This window comes from Microcaecilia unicolor, chromosome 4, assembly GCF_901765095.1.
Source record: "Microcaecilia unicolor chromosome 4, aMicUni1.1, whole genome shotgun sequence".
Taxonomy (NCBI): Eukaryota; Metazoa; Chordata; class Amphibia; order Gymnophiona; family Siphonopidae; genus Microcaecilia; species Microcaecilia unicolor.
This window is the reverse complement of record NC_044034.1, coordinates 316,904,108-316,920,966: the sequence shown is the minus strand read 5'-3', so window position 1 is coordinate 316,920,966 and position 16,859 is coordinate 316,904,108. Positions and strand designations below refer to the sequence as shown.

The 16,859-nt window shown below is 42.9% G+C and overlaps 1 protein-coding gene across 2 annotated transcripts in view; it reads left to right on the top strand.

The window, feature by feature from the left end:
- Positions 1–1,717: 1,717 nt before the first annotated feature.
- GFPT1 (glutamine--fructose-6-phosphate transaminase 1) overlaps positions 1,718–16,859 on the top strand; it is a 137,032-nt gene continuing 121,890 nt past the window's right edge. For both annotated transcript variants that reach the window (XM_030201865.1, XM_030201864.1), the window contains exon 1: positions 1,718–1,791. In XM_030201865.1, coding sequence (XP_030057725.1) covers positions 1,785–1,791 — 7 coding nt within the window. In that variant the 5' untranslated portion in view covers positions 1,718–1,784. The remainder of the gene's footprint in view (positions 1,792–16,859) is intronic.

The window sequence follows — 16,859 nt, the reverse complement described above, 5'->3', positions numbered from 1 at the left end:
TTAAGTGACTTGCTCACAGTCACCTTAAAAAAGGTTCCAGAGGAGATCCGGGAAATTATAGACCGGTGAGTCTGACGTCGGTGCCGGACAAAATGGTAGAGACTATTATTAAGAACAAAATTACAGAGCATATTCAAAAGCATGGATTAATGAGACAAAGTCAACATGGATTTAGTGAAGGGAAATCTTGCCCCAATCTACTACATTTCTTTGAAGGGGTGAACAAACATGTGGATAAAGGGGAGCTGGTTGATATTGTGTACCTGGATTTTCAGAAGGCGTTTGACAAAGTACCTCATGAAAGACTCCAGAGGAAATTGGAGAGTCATGGGATAGGAGGTAGTGTTCTATTGTGGATTAAAAACTGGTTAAAAGATAGAAAACAACTCGAATACTGTGTTCAATTCTGGTTGCCGCATCTCAAAAAAGATATAGTGGAATTAGAAAAGGTGCAGAGAAGGGCGACGAAAATGATAAAGGGGATGGGACGACTTCCCTTTGAGAAAAGGCTAAAGTAGCTGGGGCTCTTCAGCTTGGAGAAAAGGCGGCTGAGGGGAGATATGATAGAGGTCTATAAAATAATGAGTGGAGTTGAACGGGTAGATGTGAAGCGTCTGTTTACGCTTTCCAAAAATACTAGGACTAGGGGGCATGCGATGAAGCTACGACGTAGTAAATTTAAAACGAATTGGAGAAAGGTTTTCTTCACGCAACGTGTAATTAAACTTTGGAATTCGTTGCCAGAGAATGTGGTAAAAGCGGTTAGCTTAGCGGAGTTTAAAAAAAGTTGGACAGCTTCCTAAAGGAAAAGTCCATAGACCATTATTAAATGGACTTGGGGAAAATCCACTATTTCCGGGATAAGTAGTATAAAATGTTTTGTACATTTTTGGGATCTTGCCGGGTATTTGTGACCTGGATTGGCCACTGTTGGAATCAGGATGCTGGGCTCGATGGACCCTTGGGCTTCCCAGTATGGCAATACTTATGTATTTATGAACCCACTACCCCAGGACCTAACCTAACCTTTCGAACATATAGGCTGCCCCAATCTGTCTGACCTATCAGATTGACTGTACATTTGTCTTTTAGATTGTAAGCTCCTTGAGGAGGGACTGTCCTTGCATGTTAAATTGTACAGCGCTGCTTAACCCTAGTAGCGCTTTAGAAATGTTAGGTAGTAGTAATAGTAGTAGTAACCACGAGGCTCTTCTTCGAACCTACTGTTTTAGTTCATTGTATTTCTGTGCCTGGAGTAGTTCTGATTTTTTTCCTAGTCAGTTTCCTTACTATAATCAGAATTACTTGTTCCCTCGTGCACTGGGCCAAAACCCAGAACCGGATCAATTTTGTTCAGATCTGGTAGGAACCATCCGCGAGGGCAGTAGCACTACAAGTCCCAGCATGTACTGGGCAGGACGTGGGGGCAGTCCGAGAGAATCACTGTAGCACAGGGCAAGACGCCCCCATCCCCTTGTGTCCGTCGTACCTGCTTCGCGTCACCCTTAAATACACAAATTCTGCCACGTCTCACCTGCCAAGCCTTCTAAAGCCCAACGCTAGTACCGCCCAGCGGCATGACGTATAGCAACATAAGACCTTTTTACTCCAGCCCCTAGCCAGCGACCAATCAGAAAGCGGCCCGTCTCGAGCCGTTCCCGGGGAGACAGCGGGGAAGGGGGCGGGGCCTGGATGACGTCACCCAGAGGAGCCTAGACAAGACAGTGTGTGAGCCCCTGGAGCAGGAAGCGTGTATTTCTGACACTGTTTCCCCGTTAGCAGTCATGTGCGGTAAGTGATCTCGGATTCCCGTATCTCCTTGGGCTGATCAATGAGGTGATATCCGTCCTTTCTCCCCGGGACTTTTGGGAGCTCTACTGTATACTCATCGGTGCATTAGATCAGGGATCGCCCGGCTCCCGGTGTCCTTCGGGTTGGTCGCGGAGCAGTGGAGATGTTCATGAGATGTACTTATATACATTTGGTTTAAGAAACTGATTTACTGTTCAACCATTCTGTGGATGAACTGCTGATGCAAAGACTTGTGCAGCGTAGGGGGGTGGTGGGTGATGGATCTGCCTCTTCTGGTGGTTTTTTTTTTTTTTTTTATTCTGCTGTACCAGCGGTTGTTCAACTAGTTAAATAGCATTCCCTGAACTGGTTAGCTATGGGGCGATTTCTTTTCGCCTCACAATGAAACTGCAGTTTGTAGTTGGCACTGTGATTAGTCAGTGTCATCTGTTACAGCTTACGATATGTCATTGGAAGCGTTGTTGTTAAGAGGGTGTATTCGAATTCAGTTTCAAGGTGTTGGAAGTGTGACTAGAGTTCACCTGTAAAATTAGAGGTAATAAATAGAAATAAATCAAAACATAAGAAAAGAAAATAAGATGATACCTTTTTTATTGGACTAACTTGATATATCTTTGGGTTAGCTTTGGAAGGTAGCCCTTCTTCAGATCGGAAATAAGCATAAAAGAAGGGCTACCTTCGAAAGCTAATCCAAAGATGTATTAAGTTAGTCCAGTAAAAAAAGGTATCATCTTATTTTCTTTTCTATGTTTTGATTTACCTCTATTTATTACCTTAAAAGTGGACTATCACGGCTACCACGGCACTTTACCTGTAATTAAAGAAAGATGTTTGTAAGGGTTTTGTGAAGAGAAGGGCAATGAAAATGATAAAGGGGATGGGACAACTTCCCTATGAGGGAAAGGCTAAAGCGGCTAGGGCTCTTCAGCTTGGAGAAAAGACAGCTGAGGGGAGATGGGATAGAGGTCTATAAAATAATGAGTGGAGTGGAACGAGTAGACTTGAAGCGCCTGTTTACTCTTTCCAAAAATACTAGAACTAGGGGGCATGCAATGAAGCTACAAAGTAGTAAATTTAAAATGAATCAGAGAAAAGGTTTCTTCACTCAACATGTAATTAAACTTTGGAATCCATTGCCAGATAATGTGGTAAAGGCGGTTAGCTTAGCGGGGTTTAAAAAAGGTTTGGGCACCTTCTTAAAGGAAAAGTCCATAGACCATTATTAAAATAGATTTGGGGAACATCCACTGCTTATTTCTGGGATAAGCAGCATAAAATGTTTTGTACTTTTTTGGGATCTTGCCAGGTATTTGTGACCTGGATTGACTCTCATGACTCTTGGAGCTTGGTAATTAGAAGCCCCAATATCATGGAGTATAACCCTGGCACAGCAATCACCTGAAGTCTCTATTATTTTATGAAGTCTCTTTTATTGAATAAATCACAGATAATTTATTCACAGATAGATGTTCAGGATACAGAGACTTCTTAATCTGGAGGCTGTGGGAGGTGGAGATCTGAAGACAGGTAGTTGTATTGCAGGGGGAGGGGAAGGTAGTTGAACAGGTAGAAATAGTCCAAAGCTGGGTGACTGGAATGTGTGATATCTCATTTGGAAGGAGATATTCTCAGGGTAAAAAACCAGGTTCTTTACAGGGAGTTCTCAGCAGGACAGAGCTGTCTGGAGCAAGATGGAGTTAGCTCCATGTCCCTGGCTAGAATGGCGAAAGAAGCCCCTCGTGGCTGAAAGGACAAAGAAGTGGTGAGGCTTCACACAGGGAGGAGCAGATAAGTAAGTACATAATTAATGCCATACTGGGAAAAGACCAAGGGTCCATCGAGCCCAGCATCTTGTCTACGACAGCGGCCAATCCAGGCCAAGGGCACCTGGCAAGCTTCCCAAACGTACAAACATTCTATACATGTTATTCCTGGGATTTTGGATTTTTCCAAGTCCGTTTAGTAGCGGTTTATGGACTTGTCCTTTAGGAAACTGTCCAACCCCTTTTTAAACTCTGCTAAGCTAACTGCCTTCACCACATTTTCCGGCAATGAATTCCAGAGTTTAATTACACGGGTGAAGAAAACTTTTCTCCGATTTGTTTTAAATTTACTAATCGGAGAAAAATTTTCTTCACCCAACGTGTAATTAAACTCTGGAATTCATTGCCGGAAAATATGGTGAAGGCGGTTAGCTTAGCAGAGTTTAAAAAGGGGTTGGATGGTTTCCTAAAGGACAAGTCCATAAACCGCTACTAAATGGACTTGGAAAAATCCAAAATCCCAGGAATAACATGTATAGAGACCAATGGGGACAGAGCCTGCCATCGGATAGCAAGGGGTGGTCCTAGAGATAGGAGGGAAAGGTCATACCTGGCTGACCTCTCAGGACAGATATAGTAAGACTGAACAGGAAATGATAGCAGGAAGACAAAAGAGCCAAGCTTGGCAGAGAGAGAGAGGACACAACCAGGTGGTAACAATTCTTACATGACCAAGCAAGTGTGGTTGCACTGCCTGTGGACTACATTACCCACAGTGCCTTGCTCATGTGTCTTTGCAATGAGAGATTGCACCAGTGAAAGTCCTTAGAAATGAGAAAAACAGTAAAGGCATTATACACATTTTAGGATCACGTTATAAACTAGTGCGAGGCTGTCGGAGGACAGAACATTGACCACTGTTGGAAACGGGATGCTGGGCTTGATGGACTTTTGGTCTGGCCCAGTATGGCAATACTTATGTACTTTACGCAAGTGCTGAAAGTGTGTATAGGAAAGGTAATAGGGACTGGTATTTATGCTGTCTGTGAAAAGATAGCCTTATTTACTTTAAAAAGTGGTGTTCCCGTGTCTGTCAAGGGATGTGCTTTAAAGCTGTACTGAAATGCATGATATTCACACACACAGAGATTGTGCTTTCATTGAGGTTTTGCCAAAGAAAAGTTTCTTCTGGGGTGCATCAGGTGCAATTTGTACAGGTCACATATTAAGGTGCATTTTGAAGTTCATTTTAATCAAGCTGATGGTATCTAGTAGTGGTGGGACTATTTCTGTATTTTTCTGCCTCATTTTCTTCATGTCCCATCACATCTCTTGGCATTTGACAATCTTCTCTTTCTCCATAGGTAATACAGTATAGTTGCTTTATACCGATGCTTCTATTGGCAATGCCATTATGGTTTGGTTTTTTTTGCCACAGTGTCTGTTCTGTCAGAAGCAGAACAGTGCTTGATATTTGTGATGCTAAGACGAGAGGAAAGAGGGGACAGAAATACGTACATTAGCCCTCCTCTAAAATGCAGAAAAAGTGACCCATCAATTACCAGAATAACTGCTCTTATTGACAAATGCATACTAACAAAATGGAATGCACTAGATGAAGCAGTGCTAGCTGCAGAACAGACTAAGGCTCAGATGCACAGTGCTTACCCTGCTATTAACGTTTGCTTTAGACTGGTTCTAGCCAGTCTAAAGCAAACGTTTATGTAGCTAGTAATGCGCACAAAGGAGTTTTCCTATGGCAGCCACAAAGACCCCATGCAAATGTATTATAGTGAGCTCATTAGTATTCTAATGAGCTCATTCATAGTCTAATGTGTATTCCGGGAGATGCACAGCTCTAGAGCAGCTGTAATTTAACGAGCAAATTTTACGGCTGCTCTGGGGCTTTCGGAGAGCAGAAGCACAAGCAGGGTTTGGGGAGAGCCCGGTGCATCAGAGTTGTCAAATGCATTTGATAGCTCAGACTGGTAAACAGCTAGCTATGCACAAAGGGGTATCCATGCAGCTCATTTGCATGTGATCCCCTTTGTGCATCGCTAGCTGTTAGTGAGTCGCTAAATTTTACTGAGGCCCGTATTTTATGGCTGCCTTTGTGCATCAGGTCCCATGGCCCTTTTTTTACAAAGCCATGCTATTGATTCCTGCGTGCAAATGAGAGGAAGCCAGTGTTCCCTCTAAGGTGACCATGTGAGCGATCGCTTATACAAATTGGTAGCGTTGCTCACTTACGATCAATGTTTGCTCACTTCAGAGGGATGTGGGAACAAAACGTTTTACTGCCCTGTGGGAATGGTAAAAGTTTTATTACCACAGTAAAAGTATCCTTTCCTCCCTTCCCATCTTTCTCCCCTCAGGTCTCACCATTAGTTCTGGACTAGCACCTACGTTTGCTGGTGCCAAATGCTTGGAGCCGATGAGTGTAAAACAGCGAGCCTGCCGGCTCTGAGAGCGACAAGTATACAAATTTATGCTAAGGAGATCATTCCATATTCTTCTCCAATGCTAAGGGGGCAACACGCCAAACAAGGGTGCTTCTTCCGTGGCAAACCCTACACCAGATCGGAGCTGGCATTAGGGTTGTGCCAAGCCATGGGGGTGGGGAGGAATAGGGTAGGAACTGGGCCTTAGCTATAGGGTGACAGATTGCTGGACTTGAGCAGGGAGAGCAGTCAGCCAGGGGAGTCCATCATACCTATATTTACGGCCAGGCCAGAGAAAAGGCACAAGAGGTTTTTTTTCAGGGGCAGGTGGGGGGTGACTGTCTTTTCTTCCCTCACCGCTGGCATCCCTTCTATTTTCCCCTCTGCTGCTTTGGCCAGTCTCCTTTCTTATTCTCTTCCTTACCAGATCACACTTCTCCTTACCAGGATGCACTTCTTCCTCCTTCCCTCCTTGTCCTCTGGCGTTCTGGGCATGTGCTCAAGAGCTGTGTTCAACACACAGCTCTTGAGCGCATGCACAGGCACAGTCCTCCTGCAGAAGTCCCTAATGCTGAACACTATAAGCGTGTCTAAATTTGCATCTCATTAGCATTGAGCATTAGGTAGTTCCTTCTACATGCTGATCTGCAATATTTTCAGCGCTGGAGTTTTGAGCATAAGTGATTTATTTACGAGTGTTTGAACTGACCCATTAAGATCAATTGGGGGTTCTGCTTAGTTCCAGAGCTTTTTCGTTGAGACACAAAAGATCAGTAAATGAATATAGAAAAAAAGTGGCAAAAGCTGTTGTCATGTCTGTTTCTTCTGGTGCAAATGGGGGAATCTAGTAATTTAAGTGAGGATCTTTGCCTTTACTGTGATTGTCTGTCTGAGAGAAAACTTTATTATAATTCCCTGTTTTGGTGGTAACGGACACCTTTTTTAGTATGTTTCAGAAATGTTCAAGTATTACTGTTATTTGATGTTGGCATTTGTGTATCCCAGGAGCAGCTCAAACCCTGATATAGAACATCAGTGAAATGTGCTTTAAGTAACCCTGGTTTATTGGTTATTCTTGGTGGCTCTGGCAGTTAGAATCTCCTCCCCCAAGGTGACTCTTCAACTTTCTCTTTTCTGTTTCTACTTTGAATTTATCATGGTGATGGTCTAATAACAAATAGTGGCAGTTCCTTCTGAAGCCAGCTGCTGCAGCAGTTTCTCCCACCAGGTTCAGGCCAGCAGCAGGGACCAGGCACTAGCTTTAAGCGTTTGAGAATTTTACATCTCCTCCCTTCCTCTTTTTTTTTTTTTTTCCTTGGCCATTGATTTTGAATTTTTGTTTGATATCATTTATGTGCTGTGCTGTTTGGAGTTTTCTTTATGGACTTTTATGTCCAGAATTGCTGGCTTTGTTTTAAATGACGGTATATCAGATCACCAAATTAAAAAACAAAACACAACAACAGACTTGATTATAACCTCTTTTTTTTGTTGTTGTTGAATATGTTGTCTTTGTGTACTGTAGCAACTTCCTTTTTGCCCTATTTCACTGCTGCATTCTCCTCCTCCAATTTGACATGTCAAGTGCGTTCGACATGGTTAACCATAACATACTGCTAAGACTCTTAGATTACTTCGGAATTGGTGGTAATACTCTCAGTTGGATCAAGGGCTTTCTAACCACCAGAACATACCAAGTGAAATCAAGCACAAACATATCATCACCCTGGAAGCCAGATTGTGGAGTACCACAAGGATCACCATTATCACCAATCCTTTTCAACCTCATGATGGTCTCACTACCCAAGGCCTTATCCCATTTATCTACGCTGATGACGTTACTTTATACATCCCCTACAAACATGATCTAACAAAAATCATCAACGAAATCAAGCTCAGCCTAGACATCATGAACTCATGGGCAAATGCATTCCAACTAAAACTCAACCCAGAAGAGACACACTGTCTTATCATCTCATCCCAATACAACACATACAAACCCACAAACATTAACACCCCAGAATACACCCTCCCTATATCAGACAACCTGAAAATTCTTGGAGTAACAATCGACTGAAACCTCTCACTAGAGACCCAAGTTTATAGTCCACCATAAAGAAAATGTTTCTCTCAATGTGGAAACTCAAACGTGTAAGACCATTCTTCCCGAGGGAAATATTTCGCAACCTCATACAGTCAATGGTACTAAGTCACGCAGACTACTGTAATGGAATCTATGCGGGATGTAAAGAACAAATTATAAAGAAACTTGAGACCACCCAAAACATAGCAGCTAGGCTTATATTTGGAAAAAAGCATTTTGACAGCGCCAAACCACTCCGAGAAAAATTGCACTGGCTTCCGATTAAGGAACGTATCGCTTTCAAAATCTGCACGACAGTTCATAAAATCATCTATGGCGAAGCACCGGGGTACATGACAGACCTCATCGACCAAGCCAACCAGAAACACCATAAAATCAGCACGATCATACCTAAACCTCCAATACCCAAGCATCAGACTCGTATACAAATCCACTTATGCATCTAGCTTTTCCTACTTAAGCGCACAACTATGGAATGCACTACCAAAAGCAGTAAAAACTACGTTCGATCACCTAAATTTCCGGAAACTACTAAAGACAGACCTGTTCAGAAAAGCATACCCCACTGACCCAACATAAAAAAACCTGGCTACCTGCAACACAACGTAACCAAAGACCGTAATGGACATACCCCAACTCTTCCTCTCCCTCTCTAGTTCCCCCAGTTGTATTTACCATACATGTAACCCATTCTACCACAGTTTCACCTGGTATTGTTCAAACCTGTATTTGTTCATACTGGAATCGGCTAACGCCGTTTACGGTACTATGTAAGCCACATTGAGCTTTAAAAAGGTGGGAAAATGTGGGATACAAATGTAACTAATAATAATAATATTAGATATGGTCATCCGAAAGTTTCTTTCCTGGTAGCTTCTAAATATGTCACCCACATTATCTTCTGTATGTTGGATTTCTGTGCTCCAAATGCATGATTGTACACTATTTTACATTGAATCTTAACTGCCAAGTAGTTAATGACTCCACGAGCTTTCTTGAGTCATAGGTACCAACATTTCAAAATGATTGGGGTTGCTAAACAAGATACAAATGACTCCTTCTTGGTCACAATGAAGGAGCTTGCTCAGTATTGGGGGTGCTCAGCACTGACAGAGCTGGCTTCCTATATCTTAGATCGCTCTTCATTTTGTTAGCTCTGGGCCAGGAGCTATGCTAGGATTCTTCTAGATCCCTGCATTACACTACCATAGATACGTCTTCTTGGGACTGGAAAAGCAGGTAGGCTTCACAAACTGCAGCATTCAGGACTGGGCATCTTTTTCATTGATCTCATCCTGTGGCCATGTTACTTTTAAAAAGGAAGTCCACCACTGAGTTAAGAATGAGGAAATATTTTGCATGTATCTTTTCTCTGTTTCTTTAATTACCTGGAAGGGTTAAGGTCACATACAAGTGCCTTGTGCAAGAGCTTATATTTTACTTTCATGAATAAACTAGAATGAGGATGGGGTATTCGGTTGGCTCATCCACTCTGCCCAGCTTTTTATTTTTTTATTTTTTGTTACATTTGTACCCCGCACGTTTTCCCACTCATGGCAGGCTCAATGCGGCAGGCAGTGGAGGGTTAAGTGACTTGCCCAGAGTCACAAGGAGCTGCCTGTGCCGGGAATCGAACTCAGTTCCTCGGTTCCCCAGGACCAAAGTCCACCACCCTAACATTTATGCTGACATACTTTTGACTGTGCAACTTTTCCTCCTACCAAATAAAGCTTGCTTTTTAACAATCTCTCTCTATATTCAAATAAGATCTAAGGGAAATCTCCAATGAAATCAAACAAAGCCTACATACTATGAATTCCTGGGCAGATGCTTTCCAGTTGAAACTCAATGCAGAGAAAACCCAATGTTTGGTACTAACCTCGCAATACAACAAGAATAAATTTACCACCATCAACACACCTAAACTGAATTTACCAGTCTCGGATTCCCTAAAAATCCTTGGTGTTACAATTGATCGACACCTAACACTTGAGAACCACGCAAATAACACTACTAAAAAGATGTTTCATGTAATTTGGAAACTAAAAAGAGTCAGACCATTTTTTCCAAGAAATGTCTTTCGCAATCTGGTACAATCATTGGTACTTAGTCATCTGGATTACTGCACCTCACTTTACGCTGGCTGCAAAGAACAAATACTTAAAAAACTCCAGACAGCTCAGAATATAGCAGCCAGACTAATATTTGGCACTCCAAAATACAAAAGCTCGAAACCCTTGCGGGAAAAACTACACTGGCTTCCACTAAAGGAACGTATCACGTTCAAACTCTGCACCCTGGTCCACAAGATCATCCACGGTGACGCCCCAGCCTACATGTCAGACAGCTGATAGACCTACCACCCAGGAACGCAAAAAGATCCTCTCGCACATTCCTTAATTTACATCCTCCCAAATGCAAGGGTCTGAAATACAAATCAATGCATGCATCTACCTTTTCCTATACGAGCACGCAACTTTGGAATGCGCTGCCACGTAACCTGAAAACGGTCTTTGAATTGACCAATTTCCGCAAACTATTGAAAAACTATCTTTTCGACAAGATATATCACAAAGATCAGCATGTGTAACTGTATAGTCTTAAAACTTCTAGACTGTCTTATAATGTGTTATAATGTCTTTCTGCTCTAACGCCCTCATCTATCTAACTACCATGTAACACAAAACCCTCAGTAAACCAAATGTATACTCAATGCTACTTCCAGTATCTATGACAAAATGTAAGCCACATTGAGCCTGCAAAGAGGTGGGATAAATGTGGGATACAAATGCCATAAAATAAATAAATAAATATATTGCTAGTAACACTGAGTAATAACTTAAGATCAGATGAAGACTTTGACTCAAATGCCAGCTTTTTTCTTTGGGAGGGGGCATCTTTTAGCCTGCCTGGGCAGACCACCTGTAGGCGATTTTCAAAGCAGGAACTACATCTGGAAATGTTCTGTATATGGGCACAAAAACTCCAATGTACATTGTCCCTCCTTTTACAGTGAACGGTGGAATAAGGAGTGGAATATTTACATGGTTTTGTGCTCACTTCTTTGTCCCTCACTCCTGTGTAATGCAGTTAAAGAAATGTTATCTTAACCACCCCCCTCCACCACCCATATATAATTTTCATCTTCTTTGTGCTAATTGGTTTTTGGAGTCCCTTTTGAAAATTGACCTACTACTACTACTACTACTATTTAGCATTTCTATAGCGCTACAAGGCATACGCAGCGCTGCACAAACATAGAAGAAAGACAGTCCCTGCTCAAAGAGCTTACAATCTAATAGACAAAAAATAAATAAATTAAGCAAATCAGATCAATTAATGTGAACGGGAAGGAAGAGAGGAGGGTAGGTGGAGGCGAGTGGTTACGAGTCAAAAGCAATGTTAAAGAGGTGGGCTTTCAGTCTAGATTCAAAGGCGGCCAAGGATGGGGCAAGACGCAGGGGCTCAGGAAGTTTATTCCAGGCGTAGGGTGCAGCGAGACAGAAGGCGCGAAGTCCGGAGTTGGCAGTAGTGGAGAAGGGAACAGATAAGAAGGATTCATCCATGGAGCGGAGTGCACGGGAAGGGGTGCAGGAGAGATACTGGGGAGCAGCAGAGTGAATACACCCATAGGTCAGTAGAAGAGGTTCGAACAGGATGCGAAAACGGATAGGGAGCCAGTGAAGGGTCCTGAGGAGAGGGGCAGTATGAGTAAAGTGACCCTGGCGGAAGATGCTAGACTACCCCTATTGTTATGCTCTTCCCCATATATCTCATGAATGAATAGCAGCACCTGTTATAGGGCCAACCCAAGAGTATCTGATACCCTAGGCAAAACTTCAGCCATGTCCCTTTCCAAGGCCAGCTCAAGGCCCTTTGCTTCCATGTCCAGCATCTCTCATTCCCTACCCCTCCTTAGTCCAACAACATCTTCCCTTCCTTTTCCTTTCCTACTTATCCTCCCCCACCTCAGATGTCCAGCAAGAGGATAGAATGTCAGAAAGGTTTATTGCACACTACCACAGTACCTGAAGGTGGTCTAACCCAACATGAGCATATTTTGTCCTAGCTGTGCTGCATCAGGGGTACAACACAAATGAGTGCTTTGTTGGGGGAGACTCTGCTGGATCTTCTTGTTTACTACAGTTATGCTCTGAGGTGATTTTGATGAATCTTTCTTTAACCATTCATTTAACTTTGTACCCCTGAAGCAGCACACACTTGGGCTATGTTTTCTAGATAATCTTCAATGTTGTAGGTGTGTGCAGTAGACCTTTTGAATATTTTATCTTGTGTTTGTCATTAGTCTGTTCTGTTTCAGTATATTCGGATAGTGCAGATCCTTGCCTCTCGTATCACGGTGTTCCTTATAAGGAATCTACAGGTTTGTGCAAGTTTGGCATTTTCATTGTCTTCGGGAATGGCCTAGTGGTTAAAGCAGCAGTCTTGACATCCCACTGCGGCTCCTTGTGATCTTGGGCAAGTCACTTAACCCTCCGTTGCCTCAGATACAAAATTAGATTGTGAGGCCTCCAGGGACAGAGAAGTACCCAGTGTACCTGATTGTAACTCACCTTGAGCTACTACTGAAAAAGGTGTGGTGTGAGCAAAATCCAAATAAATAAATATAATCACATTTTTTACCTGCAGCCCAAGTTGGGAGTATACTCAGATCCATTGGCCCCAGCTGGTAGCAGTCCTGAATCCATCTCCTGTGTGATAGGACTTATGCACAAATGGTGACAATGAGGATGGACATTGCTATGAAATGAAGGTGTCTCTACCAGTTCAGCAATTCAGTTTATTGACCATCCTTGCAATATTCAAATCCACATGCTCAATCCTACCTTCCCAAAAGGAGACCTTTTACTCTGAACTGCTGAATAACTCCTCACATCCCAGCATGGGTATTTGCTGAGAGTTGACCCCTAAGATCTGAGCAGATCAATGTGTGTTTTTGTTTCAGCATATGAATAGCAGCGCTGGCGGGCAGCTAGTTGTATGGCCTCATAGTGAGGCTTTGCGTCTCTTGCTACACCAATGACTGCCACAATTCATTTCTTTCAATTCAGTGCCTCTTTTTAGAAGCAAGAAGGCACAGTTTAAACAGACATTCATCAGCGGCACTCTTCCTCCCGATTTCCAGCAGATGTTCTGTAGGACTGGTCAGTTCTATATTTGCACTTCTGTTTCATTCTCTGTAGCTTTGTTACTAATCTTTATTCTTTCCCATTAAAAAATGCATTTATGATATTTCAAATGCAAACCAAGTATAAATAAACTTGTGTTTCTTTAATTTTCATCTTAGCTGTACTGTACTTTACCCATTCAGGATAAATCATATTAGGTAACAAGAAAACATATATTTGCTTAGCTGATGTCCACAAAAGAGAGTTCAGTACCCTAATTGGAGAACATTTAAGGAAAAGTGTGAAGGGGGGGGGGGGGGGACCCTAGGGAACTTAAAAGAAAGAAAAGACACTCATGATCGTCAATAGAGCAAATTAACTACCACTCCCGTCAATGACTGATAGATCCTGTAGCAACATGCAAGATCCCACCCCCCCCCCCCCCCCCCCCCCCCCACACACACACTATAGCCAGGAAAGCAATTAGATGAGAAGAATCCCCCAAAACATATTTCACTGACCGGAAATTCACAATACGTTTACAAAGGAATGTGAGGTAAAATGAAGCTCCCAACTGAAGAACACTGTGGGTGAAGTAATAAATGTCGTCTTTTCTTCTGAGCATCACAAAATAATCTGGAAAAGCAAAAATCTTTTTCCCCTTAAACATTTTGGGATCCTTTTACTAAGGTGTGCTAATTGCTAAGAAGTGTGTTTTACACCTATGGGCTTCTTAGCATTTATCATACTGTGCTGATTTGATTAGCACACCTTTATTTATTTATTGCATTTGTATCCCACATTTTTCCACCTATTTGCAGGCTCAATGTGGCTTACATGGTTATATAACATTGTCATTCCAGGATCTTAGATACAGTAGTATTGTGCATAGTTTAGGTAAGGGAAGAAAGGAGAAGGAAGGGAGAGATTAGGGTAGTTATAGAGGGTGGGTTTTCATAACTGATTGGGTTGGTGAAGGATATTGGTGAGGTTATCGGTTCTCATTGTAGGCTTTGTTAAAGAAGTGTGTCTTCAGAGATTTGCGGAAGATAGTTATTTCGTTGATTGTCTTCAGGTCTGTAGGTTCCATAACTGCGAAAGCGTGTTTCCCTACTCCTCCCCCTGCCTAGGAATCAGCTGTTAGTGCCCCCCTCGGCGCATCACCCAAGCCCCACCCCCTCTTTCTCTCTGTCCAGCGACCCTCCACTCCCCCCCTCGCCACCCGCAACCACCAATAGTAACCCTGTCCGGCCACTGCTGCTTCTCCTCTTGAGCAGCAGCGGACGGTACAAAAAGAAAGAATTAAAAAAAAAACCCCAACCTGAAAAACGTGGCTCCATAGACAGCCGTCTGGCATTGGCTGTTGTCTCTGCAGCCGCTCCTCCTCTCCCTTGCACGTCACTGCCCCTGGAGGAAGACCCTGGAGGAGTGCAGCGACGTCAGAGGGGAGAGGAGGACTGGCTGCAGAGACGACAGCCAATGCCAGATGGCTGTCTACGGAGCTGTATTTTTCAGGTTGTAATTTTTTTTCCGTTTTTTCCTTTTTGTAACGGCCGCTGCTGCTCAACAGGAGAAGCAGCAGCGGCCAGACACCGTTACTATTGGGGGTTGCGGGTAGCGAGGGGGTTGATGTGCCCTGGGGGGGGGTAGGGGTTTGGGTGATGTGCCCAGGGGGGAGGGGGGGAGGGGAGGGTCGCTTGACATGGGTGGCTGGAGGGGGAGAAGGGGGGGGGGGAAAGCTTGGAATGATTTACAAATTTAACAATTATTCCTTCTCATTATAATACTTTACTAACAACTGTGTGATTACCAAAAACACACTAAAAAAAAACCCCATTGCTAGCGCCCGTTTCCTTCAAAACAGAAATGGATCTTTTTTTATTAGTTAGAAATAAAGAACTGCTCGTGCCTAGTCCATCTGTAAAAGTCTAAAGCTGTTCCATTTGGATAGGCAATGCCTTAAAAGGTGGAGGACAAAAGATTATTTTACTTGACAGCTTTTTAATTTACTTGAAAGCTTCCCATATCTAATTATTGAATTTTTATTTCATGATACCTATTCAGTCACTAAAACAGCTTCAAAAATTATTGTAGCTGGTAGAAACAGCAGTTATTAACTTTGTATGAATTTGGCAGCTGATAGTGTGCTGAACTGGACAAAATTGGCACATTTAGACTGACTCTGTACTTCTGCATGAGGGTAGCTCTGCCCTCATTATTCAATAGCTGTCTTTTTAAATAATAGTAATAAAAATATCAAGTGCATTTTTATAATATACCACTGCAATCCACAAAACAAAAGGAGCAAGTTCTCATTTGCCATCTTTTTTCTTTTGAGCTAGGCACAGGGGGGAAAATGATTTTAAATGCCTAATTTATGTTTAATGTCAGATATAAATGGAATAAATAAGTAAATAGCACCTGATTCTCATAACATGATGTTTTAGTAGGTCTGTCATAAAACGCCTACTCACTCACCTGGGGCTAACCCTTCGGCCACCTGGAGGGTCTGTCCCCAGCACAGCTCGGATCTTCCTGCACCTTCCGCTTGTGCTCTACACTAGCACCCTCCTCGCAGCAACCGAGTCACAATCACCTCTGGGTGAGTTTCCTGCGTTCAGATTATCCCCAGTGATTTCTAGGTTACTGGAGGCCACACTCCCAGGGGTCCCACAGTTCCCAGAAAGCACCTACAGACCCAAACCACAAACCACCAGGATTCTCTATCAGTCCAGACAAGAAATTATGTTTATGCTCTTAAAAAAATATTGTGGAACAAAATAGTGCAATTGGCAAACAATAACAGGTAACTGAAATAAGGATCAATCACAATGCTAACTAAACAATTGTATACTGTCTAAGCAGTACTTGGGAAGGTCAGGACATACAATTCACCGAGCCTCAGCAAAGAGATCTGTCTTTCTTTCTTTCCTTCCGGGCTAAGACTGAATCAACAGTCAGCATCTGCTGGGTAATTTCAAACCTCCAGGCCAATCAGAGCCCAGAATAATCGAGTTTCAAATAAAAGCTGGTTACATCACAACGCGGGCACCTGCGGTAGTTCCACCCCTAGTGCGCGGCATTTCCGGCACTAGCAGAAATATTTGAAAAATATTTCCGCAGAGTATTAACCATCGGTAATTGGGAAGTGCTATGCGCTGGCCTGTTACCACCAGGTTAGCGCAGGATCCCTTAGCGCCACCTCAATGAGTGGTGGTAAGCGCTCTCCCCCCCCACATGGCCACGCGGTAAGTGCAGTCTAACCATATGGCCGTTTCTTTTTTCAGCCTTTTTACCTACTGCAGTAAAAAGGGTCTCAGCGTGCGGCAAAAACGACTGCAGCCACTAGCGCAGGGCCCTTTTACTGCAGCTTAGTAAAAGAGTCCCTCTGCTTCTTATCCTGACATCTTATTTTTTTCCAGACATATTTCATATGTTATCCTTTGATAGTGTTTTGACATTAATGATGCATACTTGTCATGGCCAAATCACTTTTTCTTAAAATAAATTCTCTGTTGATAAGATCACTGCCACTGATAATCCAAAATTTGATTATAATTTTAGATTATCAGTGGCAGTGGATAAGGCCAAATATGCTGGTCAGCACTCT